The sequence below is a fragment of the Polypterus senegalus genome, chromosome 8, assembly GCF_016835505.1.
Source record: "Polypterus senegalus isolate Bchr_013 chromosome 8, ASM1683550v1, whole genome shotgun sequence".
Classification (NCBI taxonomy): Eukaryota; Metazoa; Chordata; class Cladistia; order Polypteriformes; family Polypteridae; genus Polypterus; species Polypterus senegalus.
Window position 1 is genome coordinate 157203570 of NC_053161.1, and position 12864 is coordinate 157216433.

Genomic DNA, 12864 nt, shown 5'->3' on the forward strand with positions numbered 1-12864 from the left:
TAATGAGAGGGAGTAAATAACCACAGGAAATTGCGTAACCACATTTAATCTTTATTATTATTTAAATATAATTTTTCATATTATGTTATTCTGTTTTTGGTTTTGTTTTATCTTTCTACTTATGTAATATTGCGATTTTCATGATATGGTGGTTATTCATTTTGATGTTATTTTTTTATGTTATGTTGTTGGGATTTGGGAGTCTCAAAAATACTTTAAATATGAATATGGTCAAGACCCCGACCTGATGCAAAAAAGGTCCTTGAAAAATCTCTATAAAATAGAGGATTTATTTTATACAAAGGCTGAAAATCCATGAAGCTTCTAAGGGCACAAAAGTATTGCCTGAGAAGGTCCTGCATAAGCTCGATGAAATTCTGGAGGCATATGGGTCAGAAGCAAACAGGGACCATCCTGGTAACTTCACGGTGGCTGATCTAGTTGGTCAGGGAAGAGTGCAAGGCCCAGAACAGCAGCACAAGGGTGTGGTCCCTCCTGTCATCTGGAGGAGAGTGGACCATGAGGGCTGACCTGGAATTCCCACAAGAGATCACCCCAACCTCTTTACAGCCAGATATCATGCTCTCGTCCACCACTACTAGGACGATCATCATGGCTGAATTGACTGGGGAGATGGGATGGAGGCGGCCTTTCAGAGAAAGTGGAATAGTATACAAAACTGTTAACTGTATGTTGGAAGCAGGGTGGAGGGCTTTCATCTTCCCACTAGGCTTCACTGGAACATGCTCCTAGAAGTTCCTGAAGTCACTTAGAACTACAGGCTCAAAGATAAGGAAGGCCCTCAAAAAGATCAAGAGGAGGAGGAAGCAAAAGGGAGCTAAGAGGTGGCTGCAGGGGTGGCAGGGAGATGTCCTGGGATTAAAGGAGCGAAACATAAGGGAAGGGTGGCTTCCAGCTGATGACCCTGCAGCCAGCAAGGTGGCAGTGTCAGAGGTGCATCAGGCAGAAATACCCAGCAGGTGGCTCCACCTGTGCTCTCATTTTGAAGTTGAGAGCCTGTATGAAGATGGCACATCTGTTTTTAAGTTAAATTCATAAGAGGCCAACAGACTTTAAAGATTCAAAGCTGAAATATGCTTAGTTTCCAAAAGAAAGGTAAAACAGTTTCAATTTTCCCCACACAAAACTTGACACAAAGCAACTGAACTTTCTTACCTTGAGACAGCCCTCACCACACAAGTGGGGAGAATAGGATAATGATGATGAGGATGAGGATGAAAAAGGACATGCACCTGTGTGATTAGGTGTGATTATTGGTGCGTTGCAGCTTGAATTGGACACATTTGTAATGTAAGGATCAGACAAGAAAATGTCTCTACCTGGAAGCACTGCTCATTTATTTATCACCTTGAGTTGATCTATCTGTATGTGATTCTTTGTAGAGTCATCATTGCCTCTCATCTCATCTTTCCAGGCTGTCATCATGTGGTCTTACCTCTAAATGTTGCAAAGCTCTCTCGTCTGCTCTCTCTGCTGAACACTCGCATCTGACTGGGCTGAGGCTTGATAAAAATAAACTGAAGGATTCCGGAGTTCATCTTCTTAATGAAGGACTAAGGAACCCAAACTGCAGATTGAAGATACTGGGGTGAGGAAACACTTTGTGTGTGTCTGAGTGTGTTTTGGGGTTTACAGACATACAATGAAGGCTTTGTGGATGTGAGTGTTAGACACACAAAATGAAATCCTGTGTTCATATTGGGCATGAAACCACTGTGGACTATGGCCGGCCAGTCATCCCGGCCAATACCCCTAGGCTGCCAGGTGGAGCTTTCCTTGCAGCATGGAGGTGCCCCGAATGCCAGCAGGGAATTCTGGACATTGGAGTTTTTATCCACAGACCTGCTGGATACCACAGGGGCCCATAGAGGATGCTGCAGGGGGGCCCAGAGAATCATATGTGCCCTTTAACCCGGAAGTACGTCTTAGTCACAGCGTCAGGGGAAATAACGTACTTCCGGGATGAAGAAGAGGACTTTTTATCTGACCCGGATGTGATAGGAAGTCACATGGACTGAACAATTGGAAACACTTCCGGGTCAGGCAATATAAAAGGACAATGGGAAATCCCAGACGTCGAGCTGAGCTGGGTGGAAGGGTGGCAACGCGTCTAGGAGTGGTGGAGTGGTTATTATTGTGTATTTTGTATTGGTTAATGAGTATTGTGGAGAGGAGGGTGCTTTCTGCACTTATTTGTCCGAATAAAAATAATTATTGGAATTTTACCTGGTGTCTCGCGTATTGTCTGAGGGTTCAAGAGGACGATAGCACCCTCTATCTGTCACACCACTTAAGCAGGTTGTAGTTTTGAATTTTTATGATACGTTTTTAATATGCTGCTTGTCGTGAGGACATTGCAATTGTACCTTCACTTTCTCTCTCCTCATCTCTACAGGCTGGACTCCTGTGGTCTCACCTCTGGAAATTGTGAGGCTCTTGCCTTGGTTCTGTCTTCTGGATGCTCACAACTGACTGTCCTGGAGTTGGGAGACAATCAACTGAAGGACTCAGGAGTGCGTCTGCTGTGTGAAGGCCTTAGCATCAAAAACTGTAAATTAGAGAGACTGAGGTGAGAAAACACTCTGTGTGTGCCTGTGTGTGTGTGTGTTATCATCATTAGCAACATTTATTCTGGATGGATTTCTGCTATGTATTTGTTCATTTTGGGATTTACGAGTTCAGGGTATTAGCAGAGTACATTTACTGATACTAATCGGAAGATGAAACATGGTCAGAACATAATGAAAGGACAGAAAACAAGAAACAGCACTGGTGACAGTAACCAAAACATTTAAAACAACAAATGTTAAGCCAAAGTGTTGTACAAATGGGCAATAAAATAAACACAATACAAACAATAGTATAACAACAGATTAATAAAACAATGAATTAACACCATCCCCCCACACCCTTACACACCGTGAAAGGCATCAGAGAAGAAGTGGGTCTTAAGTTAAGTTATAAAAAACCTTGATAAAGGAAGAAGACCTGATATGGAGAGGCAGATCATTCCAAAGCCTAGGAGCGACAACTAAGAAAGTTCTGTATCCCCTTGACTACAGCCGAGATCTTGGAACTACGAGGATTAGTTTTCCAGATGACCTCAAGGCTCTCTGTGCCAAGAGATAATGAAGGAGATCACAGATGTATTTTAGAGTGACACCATGCAAGGCTTTAAAAACCACAAAATTTTAAAATCAGTATGAGATCTCACCGGTAGCCAGTAGAGAGAGGCTAGTACAGGGGAGATGTAATCCTTTTTTCTAGTATACTAGTCAAAAATCTAGCTGTTGTGTTTTGAACCAGCTGAAGGCATGACAGAGTAGATTAGGGCAATCCTCGCAAATGGTAGAAGTGACTCTACTTCGTTGGGCCCATAACCTGCATTTGATTGGTCCTGCGTATCACGTTAATCTGCATCCAGCCCTGCAAGCAGGTCCTCCAACTTACTTGAGGATTAATAATTCTAAGCATTTATATAGCGCTTTTCTCACTGCTCAAAGCACTCAGCAATTGCAGGTTAAGGGCCTTGCTCAAGGGCCCAACAGAGCAGACTCCCTATTGGCATTTACGGGATTCAAACCGGCAACCTTCCGATTGCCAGTGCAGATCCCTAGCCTCAGCATTTAATAAAATAATAACTCTCACTGCTCCAGTGTGGTGCTGAGTTGTCACCCGCTGCACTTGGGGGCCCAATCCAGGTGGTTTGTCGTGTGGTGTGTGCGGCAAGCCATGCTCCCCCATTATAAGGAGTTACAGTAGTCTATGTGATAAAAGCACGAACGACTGTTTCCAAGTCCTTCTGTGAGAAAGAAGATTTTAGTTTTGAGATTTGCCTTAATTGGTAACAAGTGGACTTTACTACCGTGGAAATTTGTTTATCAAATCTTAGTGACGCCTCAAAGATGATTCCCCAGATTCCTGACATCATTATGAATCGCTGCTGACAAAGAGTTTAACTGAGAGCCGATTTCAGCAGTGGATGAGGTAGGACCAAAAATAATGACCTCTGTTTTATTTTCATTTAGTTGTAAGAAAGGATGCACCATCCAATATTTAGCATCATCAAGGCACTCCATTAGTTTTCTTTACCGATGAAATGATGTCAGGTGTGACTTTGAGTTATAACTGGGTATCATCAGCACAGCAATGGTAAGTGGGAGCAGTTAAAGGGCAAATAAAAGAAGGGCCAAAATGGAATCTTGTGGAATGCCTTGCATGAGAGTTGCTGGCTGAGAGAAGTTACTTTCTATGTCAACAGACATACAGTAGATCTACCTTTAAGGTAGAACTCAAACCATCTCAATGCACAGCCTTGAATGCCAACTTCATACTTGGCAAGCTATTTTAACAGAATCCCATGGTTCGCACTAAGATCCAGTAGCACTAAAACTGCATAAGAACCTGAGTCCAAGGTTAATAGGATCTAATTTGTCACCTTCAACAAAGTAGATTGTGTACTATGAAATTTTTAAAATCCTGATTAAAACACATTGCAAAAATTATAATCCTCCGCATATTTATTTATTTATTTATTTATAAAGCATTTTAAAAACAATATGAAGGCTGACCAAACTGCTGTACAATAAAAACCCAACATATCAGACACACAATAACCAAAGGGTAAAAGAAACAGAAACACATAAACACATAAGAGCTGAAGAGATTCATAATAAAAAGTACACAGATAGTCAACATACCATACTGGGTTAAAAGCCAGGGAGTAAAAGTGTGTTTTTAAATAAGGTTTAAAGACAGCAAGTGACGGCGCCTGCCTAACGTGCAACGGCAAATCGTTGCAGAGTTTTGGAGCTGCAACTGAAAAAGTCCGATCACCTAAGAGTTTGCATCATGCCTTAGGAAAACATAAAAGCATCTGGTCTGCTGACCTGAGAGAGCGAGACAACATAAGGGTGCAGCAAATGAAAGGAACTGCAAAGAAACCACCTTTTCTAAAATTTTGGACAGGAACAGGAGCTAAGAAATAGGTGTGTAGTTTCAAGGAACTCTAGGATCAAGAGAGAGGCTTCTTCAGCATTGGCTGAACAATTGCATGTTTAAAGTTGTCTGGCATTAGATATTAGGAAGGTGTTAGTAACAGCCAAAACAATTGGACCAGTCTTTAAACAGGCAAACATCTAGTGGATAATTGTAACAGTTTCATATGCAGTACTATATCAGCTAGCTGGAAAGAGGAAACTGGTTGAAAAAGAGTAAGACAGCTGTGTACTGGCCTAAAGACAAGCAAAAATTAAGTCAAAGTTTAAGTAAAAAAGTATCAAAGCCAGGATCATTACCAGAGATTTAAAGGGTTGGTAGAATTAGCAAAAATGCACACACAGGTTAAATTTTATCTGCAGACTTGGATAAGGAGGTGTGGTGAATGGTGACCTATTAACCAGCTGTGAGTTAACATAAGGTGGCAACCTCAGTAACTGCAACAGCAACCGTGATATACAACAGGTACATAGAATGGTGACATCCACAGCAAAGAAGATGGTGGCTGAAACAGTTCAAAATGAAAGTGCAAAACTCAAATTATATATTGTAGTAAGAAATTGATAATAGAAATCGATTCCTTGACCGAAAAAAACAGAAAAATGTTTTAATTGACATAATCAAGATGCAAGATAGCTTCATTGTCACTGTACAATGCAATGAAGTATGGTTTGGAGCAAGCCTATAGAGGCCTTAGATAAAAGTATATAAGAGCAAACAATATACGAAGAAAACATTAAACTATGAGTAGCACAGTTACTATTTACAGTTCCAAATATACACAGAGTAGAAGTAAAGATAAACCTGTAAGCATAAATAGAGAAATAATAAAAGAAGTCGCAGTGAAGTTTGCAGTCAATGTAATGGCCATGAACTCCACAAGGGTCATGTAGAAGTGTGTGACTGCAGTATGTGTGGCTGATGCAGAAGTTCAGTTCAATCAGTGGTGGTCTCTGTTAGAGGAAGTGGCAGTGAAAAATGCTATGGCCAGGGTGGGTTAGATATTTACAGATGTTCTTTGCTTTTCTGCTGCAACGGCTAGTGAAGATATCTTCCAGTGATGGTAGCTGAGCACCAGTAATTCTCTGAGCCATTTTGATGATACGCTGGAGGGTCTTCCTGTTCTCTGAAGTGCAGCCAGAGTACAATGCTGTTATGCAGTACATGATGACAGACTCTATGGGGCACCTGTAGAAGTTAATCAGCAGTTGTGAGAGTTGTGCCTTTTTCAGGCTCGTCAGAAAGTGAAGCCTCTGAAGACCTTTCTTGGCCATTACTGCTATGTTTGTTGTCCATAACAGGTCCTGGCTGATGTGGACACTCAAGAATCTGAATCACCCTCTTGCCATTAATGCTTCAGTCTTCTGATGTCCAGAATAAGTTCCTTTGATTTCTAGGAATTGAGTGCAAGGTTGTTGTTGTGGCTCCAACTCTTCAGGTTCTCATCCTCTTCTCTATAGGCTGCTGCATCATTATTGGAGATCAAGCCTATCACTGTGGTGTCGTCTGCAAACTTTATTATGATGTTAGTATCATGGGTAGGTTTGCAGTCATTTGTGAAGAGGGAGTAAAGGAGTGGGCTCAGCACACAGCCCTGTGGCTCCCCAGTGTTCAGTGCAACTAATGAAGAGAAGTGCTCACCCATGTGCACAGTTTGTGGTCTGTTAGTGAGAAAATCTAAAGTCCAGTTACACAAGTGTGAGTCGAGACAACAAGTTGTTTAGTGTGATAACCAGTTTGTTGGGGGGGGAAGGCATTGAAGGCAGAGCTGTAGTCGATGAACAGCATCTGCACAAAGCTGACCCTCTGATCCAGGCATGACAGGGCAGTGTAAAGGGCAAGTGAGACCGTGTCCATAGTAGACTGGTTTGTCCTGTAAGTGAACTGGTATGGGTCCAGGGAGGTGGGGATGTTGCTCTTAATGTGTCTGAGGATAGGCCATTCAAAGCACTTCGGAACAATAAGGGTCAGGGCCACTCATGGACCTTGACACTGCCTGTTTTGGAATAGTGGCAAATGTAGACGACTTGAGGCAAGTGGGGAAAGTAACCTGTTCTAAAGAGAAATTAAACAGGTTGATGAACACTTCTGTCAGCTGATCTGCACAAAGCTTCAGAACCTATCCAGGAACCCCATCAGGGCCAACTGTCTTATTAGGATTAATGTGGTTTAGAGCCTACCTCACCTCATGCGCTTTCGGCGCCAGAGTGCATAATGGGGCCTCATGCTGGGTTAGTTTGGTAACAGGTTGGTTGCTGTCCTTGTCAAACCATGCAAAGAAGTGATTGAGGTCATCAGGAAGAAATGAGTTTTCCCATTTCGGGAAAAAATCGTCACCTAATTAAGCAACCTGTTGAAGTGAAATTGGTTGGAGTTTAAGCCTTGGCTTAGTTAGCTTTCTGTTGGCTCACTCACTTCACATTTAATTTCTGTTTGCGTGCCATTCAAGGAAAGAAATGAAGCAATTGAGAAGAACACTGAAGAAATTCAGGGAAACAAATCTGAAAAAACAAGTCAATTAAAAGGAAAAGAAAGGGAGTCAATTAGCAGCAAAAGCTGGTCACCAATTAAGAAAAGGGTTAGAATGAAAACTTGTAGCCACTGCAGCCCTCCAGGACCAGAACTGGAGACCACTGGACTAAAGACTGGGTGTTTGTGACAAACAGACTGGATAGAGCTGACTTGTTCGGAGAGTTCTATAGTCTAACATGAACACCGGCTCTCTTACCCCTGTTCTACTTCCTCTGCTGTCTCCACCTGTGATGCCTCTTCTCTGGAGTGGCAATCCAGGTGAGCACCGATGTGCTGAGAAGCTCATCTGGGATATTGGGAGGTGGTGGTGGGGAAAAAAGCCCTTGATTCCAATATCCAATATTACAGTATGTTATGTGAACTGTACTAGACTGAGTACAGTTTGCTAGACGGAGTTCAGTTGCTGAATGTGCTTAAAAGTAAAATAGCAATGATTAAATAAAGAAAAAAGTGACATCTAAACTGAGAGATTTCTGGGTCGCTACGTCCATGCACGCCGCAGTGTAAGACATTAGAAAGACAACGTTAAAGAGTAGGGGCAACACCCACTGACCCCCTTATAATTGAAAAACAAATAAAACCAAAGCAGCAACTTCAAAAGGGCATCTTTTCAGACTGGAGCTCCACAGTGAACTGAACTCAAAATGGCCGAACTTCTCATGAGGAGGCGGGTCCAGATGGACAGCCACCAGAAGTGATGTCAGATATTACAGCTCTCTATCATCCAGTCTGCAGAGGAAGGAAGAAAATAGGCATTCAAACACAGTGCCACCCCCTGGAGCGGCAGGTAACTACAATCACTAGAGCTCCTTAGCTGTCCCCAACGTACACATGTGTGACATTGGAAAAAAAAATAATCAGACAGCAACCTTATCACACAAGGATTATGAATTTTAAATTGTTTCTCAGTATCTACACAACTCCATCTTTCTTTTTCTATGGACACTGCTATTGCAAGAGCCACTTGTCATAGCAATTTTCCCAGAATTCTCCAGAGTGTGCTCAACTTTTGATGTTAGCAGAGCAGCGGTTTAAAGGTCACCTTGAACATTTCCAGAGTATCTTGAGTTTGTGGGTAAACCTTGTGTTCCTGTCATTAAAATCACTTTGTTATTTATTTTTTTTTTTTGACATCCCAGTTTTGCTCCTATATCTGACTGCTGATTTCTCACAAGGTTTACAGATTTTTTTCTAATGGTTTTATAGAGGAGTTTTTATTTTTTAATCAAATGGGGGAAAAAAAAATTTGCAACAGAAATATCTTGTCTTCAGTTACTGTCTGTGCATTTTCTGACTCTTCACCACTTTTCTCCTCATCTTTACAGGCTAAAGGCATGTGGCCTCACCTCTGGATGCTGTCAGGCTCTCTCCTTTGCCCTCTCTTTTGAACACTCACACCTGTTTGATGTGTGGCTAAATGACAATAAATTGGGGGATTCAGGGGTGCGTCTCCTATGTGAGGGGCTAAGGAGCAAAAACTGTAAATTAGAAACACTGAGGTGAGTTAACACTGAATCAGAATACCATGGCTTTATCCCTAATCCTAACCCTAAACCTAACCCTAATCTCTCTGTGAATGACAGTGTTAAACATTGTCGGGTCCATAAGTATTTGGACAGTGGCACAATTTTCATAATTTTGGATCTGTGCACCACTACAATCAATTTGCAAGGAAGTCATCATTCTGTGATTGAAGTGTAGACTTTCCGCATTAATTCTAAGGGTCTAACAAAAATATCATATATCATATCAGCCATTTTTTTTTCATAGCCCCACCCCCTATTTCTAGGGGCTCAAAAGTATTTGGACATTTGACTGCCAAGCTGTTCCATAGTCAGGCGTGAGCAGGTCCCTCATCATGTCATTAACTATTAAGCAGGCAGAAGGTCTGGAGTTGATTCCAAAGTGTGGAATTTGCATTTGGAAGCTGTCACTGTGAACTCTCAATATGAGGTTCAAAAGAGAAGGAACACAATGGTGAGCTCAGTAACACCAGAAGGTCTGGAAAACCACAGAAGACAACTGTGCTGGATAATCACTGATTTCTGTCCTTGATGACGAAGAACCTTCACAACATGTGGCTAAATCAAGAACACTCTCTAGTAGGTAGACCACCCATTGCCGAAATCCAAAATCAAGAGAAGACTTCATGAAAGTAAAAAAGGGTTTTTCACAAGCTGCAAGCCACTGGTGAGCCTCAAACAAAGGAAGGACAGATTTGGATTTGCTAGAAAACATTTTTTTAAAAAAAACAGTCCAGTTTTAGAACAGTTTTCTTTGGACAAATGAAATTAGGATCAATATATAGCAGAATGAAGGAGGGAGAAGAGAAGAGAAGAAATGGCTCATGATCTGGTGGATACAACATCATCTTTGAAACATGCTTGCGACAGTGTTATGACATGATCATGCATGGCTGCCAATGGAAGTCAATCACCAATGTCTACAGAATGATTTCTGAAGTGTACAGGACGGTACACTGTCTGCTCAGAGTCAAACAAATGCTGCAAACTGATAGGATGACACTACATAGTACAGACTGACAATGAGCAAAAACATACTGTGACAGCAAGCCCAATGCTTTTCAAGGCAATGTGAAGTGGAATATTCCTCAATGGCCAAGTCCATCAACTTACTTCAACCCCATTGGACATGCATTTATACAATACAATACAATACAGTTTATTTTTGTATAGCCCAAAATCACACAGCGGCTTTAACAGGCCCTGCCTTTTGACAGCCTCCCAGCCTTGACTCTCTGAGAAGACAAGGAAAAACTCCCAATAAAAACCTTGTAGGGAAAAATGGAAGAAACCTCGGGAAAGGCAGTTCAAAGAGACCCCTTTCCAGGTAGATTTGGGCGTGCAGTGGGTGTCAAAAGTAGGGGGTCAATACAATACAATATACAGAACAGAACAATTCCTTAAGACAGCATAATAATAAAAATTTTAGAAGTACGGTTTAACAGTAGATGATATGACATAATTAGGTTTGGATATTTTTAGAGTCCTGGAGACCTCATCCATCTAGCTGCCTCCCCATTTGGCCATGCCACGGCTGAAACGTTGCTCCGATGAAAGGACCCCTCTTTCTCATGATTCCTGTGATCCTCCATCAGGGATGACTTTACCATAGGCAGGCAAACAACTTGGCAGGTGGGCGTGGCACCAATTGCCACATTTGGGTACCGAGAAAAGAAACAGAATAGGTGAGGGTTAGTATTCAAATATAATTATCATGTTACTTATGTTATAGTGCTAATGACTAACAACAGAGATGCAGTATGTACAGTTAATCAGCAGCTCTAGTCAGGATATGCTAAACTGAAGTAGTGAGTCTTCAGCCGGGATTTAAAGGCTGAGACTGAAGGGGCATCTCTTATAGAAGCAGGAAGACCATTCCACAGTTTAGGGGCCCTGTAACTAAAAGCTCGACCTCCCACTGTTATTTTATTAATCCTTGGAATCCTAAGCAGACCAGCATCTTGAGATCTTAATGTGCTCAGGTTTGTAAGTCATGATAAGTTCAGACAAGTAAGCGGACCTTGGCCATTTAATGCTTTATATGTTAAAAGGAGGATTTTGAAATCTGCCCTGAACTTAACTGGGAGCCAGTGTAAAGATTTAAGAACTGGGGTTATGTGTTCATATTTTCTTGTTCTTGTAATAATTCTTGCAGCGGCATTTTGGATTAACTGGAGGCTGTATAGAGAACAGTTTGAACAGCCAGTGAACACCGCATTGCAGTAGTCAATCCTACTAGAGATAAATGCATGAATTAATTTCTCACAATCCTGTTTATTTAGAAAGCGCTTTAATTTCCTAACATTTTTAAGATGGAAAAAACATGTTTTGGACGACTTTGTAATATGCGCTTTAAATGACATGCTAGAGTCAAAGATAACTCCTAGATTGCGGGCTGATTCAGTAAAATTAATTGGGATTCCAACTGAGTTAAATGACGACAAAATATTGCTGTGATCAGCGTCATTCCCTCCAACAATTAACATCTCTGTTTTATCTGTATTTAAAGACAAGTAGTTCTCATTCATCCATTCCTTTAATTCACTAACACAACTAATTAAAGACAACATCAGAGAAACTTCATTTGATTTAAATGAAAGGTATAACTGGGTGTCATCTGCATACGAGTGAAAATTAACATTATGTTTCCTAATGAGAGATCCCAGTGGAAGCATGTAAAGTGAAAACAGTAAAGGTCCCAGTACTGAGCCCTGCGGGACACCATATTGAACTTCTGTGTATAATGATGGAGTACTGTCTGCACATTTCTGTACATATTGGAATCGATTTGATAAATAAGAACTGAACCAAGCGAGCACGGGGCCTGTAAGCCCAACATCGTTTTCTAGCCTGTGCAGTAAAATAGAATGGTCAATGGTGTCAAATGCTGCACTTAAGTCCAACAACATAATTACAGTGGAATTTCCTTCATCAGAGGATATCAGAATGTCATTTACAACCCGTGTTGTAACTTGCTGAAGACAAAACTGAAGGCATAAAGTCCAACGAACAAGCAGCACCTGAAGTCAACTGCAGTTAAGGCCTGGCACAGCATCACTAGGGTGGAAACTCAGCACTTGGAGATGGCCATGGGTTCATACTTCAGGCAGTCATTGAATGTAAAGGATCTGCAACCAAATATTGAAAATGTTCATTATATTTATGATTATCTTAGTCTGTCCATATACTTTTGAGTCCCTGAAAATAGGGGGACCATGTGCAAAAATGTCTTGTCTTTTCTAAATGGCTCATACAGTGTTTTTGTTAAACGTCTTCAATTAAAACTGCAAGTCAACACTTCAGTTACATCTTGATTGCTTCATTTCAAATCACTGTCCAAATACTTATGGACTTGACTGTATACAGAATTCAGTACTGTGTTCAAATCAAATGTGATGAAGTAGACTGGCTTCACAAATGAAATCAGATTAGTTGAGCTTGTATATTTTACATGACCATCACTCCCTCTCAGTCACTCTCCTCACTTCCCACCTCTACAGGCTGTCTAATTGTTATCTCACCTCTGGATGTGGTGTAGCTCTCTCCTCGGCTCTCTCCAGTGACCACTCACATCTGACTGAACTGTGGCTGGGAGGCAATAACCTGGGGGATTCAGGAGTGCGCTTGCTATATGACGGCCTGAGGAACCCAAATTGTAAATTGCAGAAACTGAGGCAAGTGAACTCTGTGTTTGTGCGTGTTTTATGAATTCATTTCAGAAGGGTTTATAATTGTGTTTTTAAGTCACATAGAACAAAATACAGTGTTATAACTTTCATATGAAAGTTCA

At 41.3% G+C, this 12864-nt stretch overlaps 1 protein-coding gene across 2 annotated transcripts in view; it reads left to right on the plus strand.

The window, feature by feature from the left end:
* LOC120533166 (NACHT, LRR and PYD domains-containing protein 12-like) overlaps positions 1–12864 on the plus strand; it is a 33770-nt gene that overhangs the window by 11187 nt on the left and 9719 nt on the right. For both annotated transcript variants that reach the window (XM_039759879.1, XM_039759880.1), the window contains exons 3-6: positions 1436–1609; positions 2417–2590; positions 8877–9050; positions 12575–12748. In XM_039759879.1, the coding sequence (XP_039615813.1) occupies positions 1436–1609; positions 2417–2590; positions 8877–9050; positions 12575–12748 (696 nt within the window). The remainder of the gene's footprint in view (positions 1–1435; positions 1610–2416; positions 2591–8876; positions 9051–12574; positions 12749–12864) is intronic.